Below are 10673 nucleotides of genomic sequence, written 5' to 3' on the forward strand. Positions count from 1 at the left end.
TGGCAAAAGGGGTAGGCTGCAGCCCAGTACCCAGCCCAGTATCAGCCCAGCAAGGTGTACCTAAGTAGCAGGTAAGTGTACATCTTCTTTGTGTATGCATTTTTCTTTCTAAAGTGGTATGTAGTATGAAGTACCGGTATACAGTGTACAGTTTTATGCATAAGTCAGTATACAGGTGGGATTTCAACCTGCAACCCTCTGATCTGAAGTCCATCTCCTGAACCACTACGCCACAACTGCCCCTTGTGCTGTTGCAGTATGTGTAACATGGCTGTTGTGTAACTGTATGAATGCCACAGTTGGTCCTACTCTCTACATTTACAGTGCATGTGCAGGGAGTACTACTCAGTGTGATATGTGGTTCTGTGCTATTGTGACATTAGCACACGTAGAGTAGCAGGGCAATAACAAACGCATTACATCTACTGTGACTACCAGGTTCATAGAGTTCAATGTTCAGCATGGTCTCCTATTGTAATGCACTGTACTCTACTGAACTATACTCTACTGTACCATACAGTACTCTACTCTACTTCACTCTACTCCATTGATCATTACTGCTGCTTCGGTCTAGGGATGGGTCTCAGTGTATGCCAGGAAAGTGAGCTGCAGTTGCTCAGTTGGTACACCAACACATGTGAATGCAGTACATGTATGCATGTTGCTTCATCGGTGGCATGGTGTAGTAGATGGTGCAGCAGTATCAAGTTCAGAACTCGTGCTATCTTTGCAAAGCTCTGATGACAATGTACCCCACTCTTCCTTTGCAAACCTCTTCATGATCTTCACCTCAAATCAAGTGTTCTTGCGGAGGGTTTTTAAATGTTGCTGTAAATCATGATACATGTGGTGCGACCAAGGCCTCTAGGAATGTGACCAAGTTGTCACATTAAAATCTTGTTTATTTAATTCGAGAGTGTGCAGCACTTCTCTCCTCCTGCAAGTGTGCAACTGCACTCAGGACCCGCCAGGTTAGTGGGGGGATTAATTAACCAGTGCTCTCCACCATCCTCTTCCATGACTGAGGCACCCCAATTATGGTACCGTCCCGCTGCACTGCTCCCTTTCGGATGCCCTTTGGGGGCTGCCCCATTGCACGGGTGAGGCATAAATGCAATTTTGTTGTATGTCATGTGCACAGTGTGTAGTGTGTTGTGGAGTGCTGTGTCACAATGTGAATGGGTGTAGGAGTTAACTAGTTGGGCTTTCACTTCACTTTCACATGACTACTAAAAAGGGACAAGTTAAGGGATGAGTTTATGTTGTGTTTTTCACAATTTTGCTATGATTTCAGTTGCAAGACTAATATCAAAGGGGACATTATCACATATATTTCTGGTATATAACCTCTGGGCGCATAACAACATTGATTTTAGGACAAGCAGGATTCAGACACCATATAACTCAATGATATCACTGAGAAACTATATCATTGATACTAGTTATGGAAAATGATTTGCCTAGTTAACATTGCTCTGCAAACAGGTACACCAAATATATGATAATATCTGAATATACTACCCACTCCAAGCTTTCATATGGTATATAATAAGCTATGACAACCAACTGCAAAATGCACCTAGAGGTATTGCTTCCTGAACTTTATGAGAAAATGGCAAAACTGTGTTTTGAAAAAAATACCATGCCTCATACAAGACTGAAAATCCCCCCCTAAACATGGGATAACATAGTGAAAGTATACATTTTCAGATTCCTGATACTCAAGACAGTATTTTAGAGTTTAAAATAGGTCTTTCTGATGCTCCCTGATGCCACAGTATGAAAAGACAAGAGATGATATCGGCGAAAATGAAAAAAAAATGTGTCTGAGTAAATGTTTGAAGAGCTGCAGGGAGGGCTATACTTAACCAAAATGTTCTCGAAAGGTGTCGGATGAAAGCTCAGAGTCTCCCCTTCGCAACGATACCACACATAACAGAATTAACCATCCCTATATGTCTTAAACAAGGGCCAGTAGAAAGACAGGCACCCATCTTAAAAACCTTTATTTTTGATGGGGGGGTGTTACTTTAACGGCTGATAACCCTAACTTGGCTGTACTTCCAGAAGGGTTATCATACAAAAATGTTAACTTCAGACATGTATCTTTTCAAAAAATATAAGCAACCTTTGCCCCTCTGAGTGGTACCGACATCTCACCTGGCCCGTGGACTAATAGTAACTTGAGTCTTGTGTTCATCTCACTGGAAAAAGCTACTCACATTACTTCGTTGAACGTGATTCATTTCGTTAAAGAAAGTGCGGGAAATGGTCAGTGTGCAATGAGGGCAAAAACTAAGGTCGAGTGTTCTTTGAGGCAGACAGAACGTCCCCCTATTTCAAAAGTAACCAATCGTCGTCTCTGAAAATGGAGGGAAATGGCTCATTGGATTGTTTTTGAGCTCAGCTTGTGTGACGTAGTACATCAACTGTAATATATATTGTACATCTTGGGACATCTGTTGCTACCCGACTGTATCATCACCATGCCTGATCCAGCCAAGCCTGCGCCCAAGAAGGGCTCCAAGAAAGCCGTGAGCAAGACCGCCGGAAAGGGTGGCAAGAAGCGCAAGAGGACCAGGAAGGAGAGCTATGCCATCTACGTGTACAAGGTCCTGAAGCAGGTCCACCCCGATACTGGGATCTCTTCAAAGGCCATGAGCATCATGAACTCCTTCGTCAACGACATCTTCGAGCGCATCGCTGGTGAGGCGTCCCGCCTGGCACATTACAACAAGCGCCACACCATCTCCTCCAGGGAGATTCAGACCGCAGTGCGTCTGTTGCTGCCCGGTGAGCTCGCCAAGCACGCCGTGTCTGAGGGAACCAAGGCCGTCACCAAGTACACCAGCTCCAAGTAAAGTGTTCGCCCACATTTTCCCAACCCAAAGGCTCTTTTAAGAGCCACTCACAATCTCCTCGAAAAGCTATTCCAAATCTTGCCAAAGATCCTGCAGAATGTGATCAAATAGTCTTCCACACAGACGCACACAACCATAACCATCAGTCCGTAAGCTAGCAGACGAAATGTACTGGATAATTCTCCAGGTCTATATTCAGGATGTCGCACAGTAAGATATTGCAGTCTTTCCCAGTTAAACTTGGGCCTCGCGTGTGTCAGTACAAAATTGCCTGGACGGTCAATTCAAGTACACAAGTAAAGCCATATATTTCATGTTTTCGGCTTCATTTGGAGTGGCGCGCAAACGGCACCACCATCGGTGTTGCATCATTTAGAACAATATGTGTATTAGCTGCGCCTAGTAGTGGATACATTACAGCGAGCTGTGCTGCGTCTGTAACGGAGGTCATCTTGCACCTGTTCGATGTGATTTTTACCGTATCTGCATTTGTTACACAAGTGGAAAATAGCTTTTTTGGGAAAAGGTGGGTGGCTCTTAAAAGAGCCTTTGTGGTCTGGGACGTTGGGGCAAATTTACTTGGACTTCTCGGTCTTCTTGGGCAGGAGCACAGCCTGGATGTTGGGCAGCACACCACCCTGAGCGATGGTAACGCCACCGAGCAGTTTGTTCAACTCCTCGTCGTTACGCACGGCCAGTTGCAGATGACGAGGGATAATGCGACTCTTCTTGTTGTCACGAGCGGCGTTACCGGCCAACTCGAGGATCTCAGCGGTCAAGTACTCGAGCACTGCAGCCATGTAGACGGGTGCACCAGCTCCCACGCGCTGAGCATAGTTGCCTTTACGCAGCAGCCTGTGCACACGACCAACGGGGAACTGCAGTCCAGCCCTGGATGACCGAGTCTTGGCCTTTGCCCTAGCCTTGCCACCGGTTTTGCCTCTTCCGCTCATGTTTGAAGTTTTGTCTTAGAGTTCGAGAAATCGAGTACTTGTCTCTCCACCTCAGGCCACTATATATCCACGACAGGGGAGGCAGCCTAAAGCCTGAGTGGCTGAAGCTGTAAGCTTTGGAGCCAATCACTGGGTAGTCGACACCGTGACGTTATTGGGGAACTCAAAAGGCGCTCTTTCCCCCTTCTCCCCAAAACCACATATTCATTTTTTTGGCAAATAATATACTTTACGCCATGAAATTAAAGTAAAAGCATGTATGTTTGACGGCGGAATTTCATACAGCCCACCATGCGCGTTGTTATGTCCTCTGCTCTCTGAGGTGTGTAGCTAATGAAGTAGAAGTACACTTACATAATGTCATTACAGCCCTATAACATGGTTAGAATATTTGTAATGCCATACTAGTAGTGTTATAATTACAAATATAAGTGCTTCTATTGTATACAACTCTGTTGCAACTTGTTTCCTATCCCATTAGAAACAAACAGCTGGAGATAAACGTTCATTGCGCCTCCTTCTAAAGTCTCAATCAAATATAGACAGTTAGCTATATAGCTGATAAACATGTTATATGCTTGTACAGATGTGTGTGCATGTCCATAACTAACCATTCATTTGGAGCGTGTGGCTGGGTTCAGCCATTGTATCGGCATGGCAGTAGCGACAGGGCCGTGAGCGAGGCCGGAGTGATTTTGCAAACAATGAATGAGGTTGGTTGTGGAAAAATGGCGCAAATCATGCTTGGCAGCCGACCGCTCGTTCATTCGGGTCAAACTCTGAGACAGTACTGATGCGGGCATTTCATTGGAACATGTGCCATTAATGAGAAAATTGGGTGGCTCTTACAAGAGCCTTTTGTTTGAGAAACAGCAACCTAAAATGAATTTACTTCTTCTTAGGGGCTGCCTTCTTGGGCTTGGCTGCCTTAGGTTTAGCTGCCTTGGGCTTGGCTGCCTTAGCCTTCTTCGGGCTCTTTGCTGCCTTCTTGGGAGCCGCGGGCTTCTTTGCCTTCTTAGGGCTCTTTGTAGCCTTCTTGGGGGCGGCGGGCTTCTTAGCCTTCTTCGGTGACTTCTTGGCGGCGGCTGGCTTTTTGGCTGCTGCCTTCTTGGGCTTCTTTGCTGCGGCTGGCTTCTTGGCAGCTGGCTTTTTGGCCGCTGGCTTCTTGACTGCCTTCTTCTTGGGCTCTGCTGCCTTCTTGGCTAATTTGAAGGATCCGGACGCACCGACTCCTTTAGTCTGGACAAGGGTGCCTTTAGTGACGAGTCCTCTGACTGCCACTTTGACACGAGCCTTGTTCTTCTCCACATCGTATCCGCCAGCTGCGAGCGCCTTCTTCAGAGCTGCGAGGGAGACTCCCTTCTTCTCCTTGGAGGCAGCGATTGCTTTCACAATCAACTCGCCGACACTTGGACCAGCCTTCTTGGGCCTGGGTGCCTTCTTCTTGGGTGCCTTTGCCGGTGCGGCAGCGGGGGCTGGAGCAGCGTCTGCCATTCTCGTTACGTTTCTCTAAAAGAGTGTCTCTACTCAGTGAATGACTGGGAGAGCCAGTGGGCAGGCCTTATGATCGACATGAGAGCCGCAGAGGTTCAACTAAGAGAGCACTCCGTCTCTTTGACGGTACTAGCAAATCGCTTGTGTTTTCTGCTCTCGGTTTATGGCAAAATATGTAAAGAATTAAACCACTTGTGGGTGCATCAACAAGTCCTCTGTTAAAGTAAACAGTTCGATGTTCCCAGAAACATTAACAAAGTGGCTCTATGTCCGTTTCTGGTGTTTAAACGTGCCCCCAACTTCAATAGTGCTGGTGGAGTTATGGGGACTTGTGCCTGTTTTGTTATGGAAACTTGCGATTTTAAGAGTTTTCCAGATATCACACGTTGTCTTCGAAGCCCATGTGATCAAATTCACAATGTCGTTCATCCAACGAAAAAATAATTACTTGCTTACGCCTTCTGTATTACTCTACAAATAGCATGTTTTGGACTGCGTAAAACACAGTCCTTTGCGTGCCCAACTGGCCATAGGCGTGTAGTCGTTAGGAACCTTAGGGCAAAAAAACAAGCACCGGTGTGCCACAAAAATAATCGTTGAGCCTTTTGCCATGTTTACGCTTGGTGAAGAAATGTGTGTTTGATGTTTTAATGTGTGTGTTGATGTTGCCTTCTCCGCTTTATGATCAATCGTCATGCACTAAAGAATGGATGGCAATAAGCACACACATGGTGTACACATAATTATTGGTCTCGGCCTTTTTATTTCACTTTGGGAAACAGGACAAGGACTGCAATTCACTACGCCTCACCACACAGTGACAGGAAACTATGGCATTTCACTTTATAGTTAATGCTTGGGTGGTTTCATTTTCTGCCCATCTTTACCATCATGTCCCCAATGTTATGCAACATGCACAAAGGAGATGCTGGTACTATCACTTGATATTCAGCTGCCCAATATGTGGCCTTATAATGAAGCAATCTCCCACAAATAATGTACAGCTTTAATATTGAACTTGGAACCCTTTACCAAATTAATATATGCATTTTGCAAAAAAGAAAAGATGATTCCCCCCTTATCTCTGTGGGGTAGCTTTAAAGTAGCCCATGCAATAGCTTTAATATTGAAAGTGGAGCCCTTTACCAAAATAGTATCTGAATTTCGATATTAGTAGGCCTATACTGAGAATCCATATCACATTCCGGTAACACTTTACGTAGAGCCCATATCTATAGCGCATTTATAACAAATTATAATGCACATTATAATTACTTACAAAGTATTATGACTACACTCATAATGCTTCATGATGCTTTATATTAATTGTTATGAATAACCACGAATCTAGCTCATAATGATTTATAAATCCATGAGTGCTCATGACTGGCTATAAACTACAGGCTGCCTGATGGGGCTTATAGTACATTATGAATAGCTATACCCCTCTATGCACAGAGCTGGATGATAAACTGTCATAAGAGCTCATAGGATGATATAATGTTTCATGTGAGATCATAACTACAGCTAGCTGGCTGGCTGTAAGGCTGGCTGGCCTGCCCCGAACTGGCCTGGCCGGCCCGGCAAGCTGGTCACGTTGTAAGGGTGGCTGTATGGCTTGCCAACTAGCTTGTTTGTTAGCTTGCTTGCCAGCTAGCTGTGGCCTACATTTTCCATAAGGTTATTTTCAGGGCATTAAAAAATAATAATAATACATGAGGAATGCGTTTGCATACCCTTCATTGATGATACTAGACTGGTCCACCTGCCAGCACTAGACAAATCTGTCAATTAGGCATTTATTTTACGTATCTGATTAGGTTGATGTTTATTGGACTCCATTGAGTATAATCAGTCCAATAACTTGTCTGATTGTAACTCTATAATTGGACTCACCTGAGTATACTCAGTCCAATCAGTTGTCTGATTGTAACTCTTTAATTGGACTCACCTGAGTATAATCAGTCCAATCAGTTGTCTGATTGTAACTGTATGCAGTGTCTAATGGCAATGTAACACTATTTGGTGTTACCAGGAAGTTAATTACTAACTCTGCTTGGAGTTATTGCAACTCTCCGAGTATTAATAACTAACTCTGCTTGGAGTTACTGCAACTCCCTTAACACTTTTGGGAGTGTTCTACTAACACTCCACAGATTGGGACAATATAAACACTTTCATAGTGTTAATATTAACACTCTCGTTGTTGATTCTAACTCTCTGGAATTTGCAGTGTAGCTCATCTCGACAGAATGTCTTGTCAATGCAATCTATGCATAGGCTTATATTTAAACTATATTTTTCTTATCGTTACAATGAGTAATCAATTCCACTGAGTATTAATATTATTATTATGAGATAATAAGATAAGATAATCATTTATTGTCTCTTCAAGAGAACTTCTGTTTGGACATGAGAGTGTGATGTACACCAAAACATAGCACAGCAAACAGACAAATGACACACACATGTACACTACACAAGGACATATGTAGCATATACGGGCTGTTATGGTGCATTCCCCAGAGGTAGGAGCTTCCTAGTAGGCAACAAGGAGGCAGCTACCTCCCACTTGAAAGCGTTCCAACCAGCAAGTCAAACAAACTACAAACATGGAGGGACAAAAATTACATATCCACTTCTCAAAGATGTCAGCAATGTAAACAACATCATGCGTTATTTTCATTTAGCCGCATTTCATCTTTGAAAGACGCAATGTCAATATAACTACACCTTAGAAAAGTTAACAGGCTGTTTTGCAACCGTTAACCTGTCTGAATCAACTTTATTTGTCCATAGAATGGTGATGTGCAACATAAACTATTCCTAACACTGTGCGCTGCCATTGCTGTGATGACATCACGATAGTCAATGGGGCGAAGTCGGTTTGCTTCGCTTTTGCCCCAGCTGGCGACTTGAACATCCCGCTTCAACAGGCGTTCCAATGCATTTCAGCAAGTAGGAGGTCAGAAACATCCCATCTCCCAGCCCTGGGGAATGCACCACAATGCATTTCAGCAAGTAGGAGGTCAGAAACATCCCATCTCCCAGCCCTGGGGAATGCACCATTAGTATAATTCTTCATCTTGGCCCATACCAACCAGCAAACATTCGTCCGAAATAGTAAAGCAAACCAAACATAATGCCCCCACCCCTGTCAGAGTGAAACAAGAAAGAATAAACAAATATTAATGCATGCATGCATGCATATCAATGTCATTATGCATGTAGTATGTAGAATGCGACTGCTCTACAGTTTAAAGGTTGTAACAATGCATAGGCCTACTCGTGTGTTACATTGTCGCTATTAGAAGAGCGCTGCGCATGTCACGGCGTGATGGGTAGCTTACAAGCGCCCGCCATAACTGTTTCGAACTCACAAAGGGAGGGGCGCGTGGCCCTAGTAAGCCTGGATTCAAGCAGGTCCTCCTGTCTGGTATAAATAAGCGGGGCTCACCATGGGAAGGTACCAGTCTTTATAATTTCAGAGAGACAACATGAGTGGACGCGGCAAAGGAGGAAAAGGTCTTGGAAAGGGTGGCGCAAAGCGTCATCGCAAAGTTCTTCGCGATAACATCCAGGGTATCACCAAGCCTGCAATCAGGCGCCTCGCTCGCCGTGGTGGTGTGAAGCGTATCTCTGGGCTCATCTACGAGGAGACTCGTGGTGTGCTGAAGGTGTTCCTTGAGAACGTGATCCGTGATGCCGTCACCTACACCGAGCATGCTAAGAGGAAGACTGTCACAGCCATGGACGTCGTCTATGCTCTGAAACGCCAGGGCCGTACTCTGTATGGTTTCGGAGGTTAAATATCGACTCGCCCAATAAAAACCCAAAGGCTCTTTTAAGAGCCACCCACATATCTAAAAAAGCTAATACGTCCATTGTGTCCATACTCAGAGTGAAGGGAACATCTGTATGAAACTATGTAGGCTAATGGTTGGTTTTATTTAGAACTTGGAATGAACAATTCCACGTCATTGTAGGCCTACAATATGTTTAACAACTATACACCAGCTGCCGCAGAATTTAATGTCATTTCAATCCTTATTATACATTATGAAGAGTTGAAATTCAACCTGGTGTTCAAACCATTCACACGACTTGCAGTAAAGATTAAATCAATTTGGAATTCTGAGGCAGTTAAACTTGTTATTTCAAGTTAGACCATGCCCATTGTCGTGTAGAATGATTTAACTGTATCATTGCACCGTGAGTCATCTTTTTTACTGTGTAGGCAGTTTTCCTATGAGCTTGTCGTGACAAAAGCCACATTCCACAATGTGGTCCATTGTGTAAATTTATATTTTAAAATCGTGAAAACGGTAGTCAAAATGCGGTCAGAAATGTCCTTCTCAATAATTTCCCCCTGGGATCCATAAATGATACTCTACCCTAAAGCAGAATGAATAATATAGGCAAATTAATAGTAGGCCTACAATAAGGTCTGCTATTTATCCTTTAAAAAAAACTTGAGCCTGCATGCTCGCAAACATACATGTACTTTTTGTAACTTTTCATGTGCTTTTAGTTAATCTGACTAGAATGTGCTGCTAGTATTACTTCGTTGAACGTAATTTATTTCGTTAAAAAGTGCGGGAAATGGTCAGTGTGCAATGAGGACAAAACTAACGTTTGTCGGTAGTGTGTTCTTTGAGACAGACGGAACGTCCCCCTATTTCAAAAGTAACCAATCATCGTCTCTGAAAAGGGAGGGAAATGGCTCATCGGATTGTTTTGGAGCTCAGCTTGTGTCGATTTGAAGTGAGGTATTTGCATACTGGTGGGTATAAGAAGAGCAGAGCAACTGCGCTCCACATCGCTGTCCTACACATCTGCTAACCATGCCTGATCCAGCCAAGCCTGCGCCCAAGAAGGGCTCCAAGAAAGCCGTGAGCAAGACCGCCGGAAAGGGTGGCAAGAAGCGCAAGAGGACCAGGAAGGAGAGCTATGCCATCTACGTGTACAAGGTCCTGAAGCAGGTCCACCCCGATACTGGGATCTCTTCTAAGGCCATGAGCATCATGAACTCCTTCGTCAACGATATCTTCGAGCGCATCGCTGGTGAGGCTTCCCGCCTGGCACATTACAACAAGCGCCATACCATCTCCTCCAGGGAGATTCAGACCGCAGTGCGTCTTTTGCTGCCCGGTGAGCTCGCCAAGCACGCCGTGTCTGAGGGAACCAAGGCCGTCACCAAGTACACCAGCTCCAAGTAAAGAGTTCTACTACCTTTTCCCCAACCAAAGGCTCTTTTAAGAGCCACCCAAAATCTCATCGAAAAGCTATTCCATATCCTGTGAATGTCCAACAGAATGACTTTTATGTGATGAAATGAAGTCTTCCACTCACACGCTCACAACCA

The 10673-nt window shown here is 44.4% G+C and overlaps 5 protein-coding genes across 5 annotated transcripts; 3 read left to right on the forward strand and 2 right to left on the reverse strand.

Moving 5' to 3' along the window:
• Positions 1–2480: 2480 nt before the first annotated feature.
• On the forward strand, positions 2481–2908 carry LOC134448494 (histone H2B 1/2-like). The gene has a single exon (XM_063198167.1). It carries the CDS (start codon positions 2487–2489, stop codon positions 2859–2861), a length of 375 nt encoding a protein of 124 aa, XP_063054237.1. The 5' UTR covers positions 2481–2486; the 3' UTR covers positions 2862–2908.
• Positions 2909–3387: 479 nt separating this feature from the next.
• On the reverse strand, positions 3388–3833 carry LOC134448453 (histone H2A-like). The gene has a single exon (XM_063198128.1). The coding sequence runs from the start codon at positions 3812–3814 to the stop codon at positions 3437–3439; it is 378 nt and encodes a 125-aa protein (XP_063054198.1). The 5' UTR covers positions 3815–3833; the 3' UTR covers positions 3388–3436.
• Positions 3834–4702: 869 nt separating this feature from the next.
• On the reverse strand, positions 4703–5332 carry LOC134448419 (histone H1-like). Its single transcript, XM_063198099.1, has one exon. It carries the CDS (start codon positions 5306–5308, stop codon positions 4703–4705), a length of 606 nt encoding a protein of 201 aa, XP_063054169.1. The 5' UTR covers positions 5309–5332.
• A 3465-nt stretch (positions 5333–8797) lies between these two features.
• Positions 8798–9162, forward strand: LOC134448551 (histone H4). Its single transcript, XM_063198232.1, has one exon. It carries the CDS (start codon positions 8806–8808, stop codon positions 9115–9117), a length of 312 nt encoding a protein of 103 aa, XP_063054302.1. The 5' UTR covers positions 8798–8805; the 3' UTR covers positions 9118–9162.
• A 958-nt stretch (positions 9163–10120) lies between these two features.
• On the forward strand, positions 10121–10640 carry LOC134448503 (histone H2B 1/2-like). Its single transcript, XM_063198179.1, has one exon. It carries the CDS (start codon positions 10153–10155, stop codon positions 10525–10527), a length of 375 nt encoding a protein of 124 aa, XP_063054249.1. The 5' UTR covers positions 10121–10152; the 3' UTR covers positions 10528–10640.
• The last annotated feature ends 33 nt before the right edge of the window (positions 10641–10673 follow it).

This window comes from Engraulis encrasicolus, chromosome 1 (assembly GCF_034702125.1).
Source record: "Engraulis encrasicolus isolate BLACKSEA-1 chromosome 1, IST_EnEncr_1.0, whole genome shotgun sequence".
NCBI classification, from domain to species: domain Eukaryota; kingdom Metazoa; phylum Chordata; class Actinopteri; order Clupeiformes; family Engraulidae; genus Engraulis; species Engraulis encrasicolus.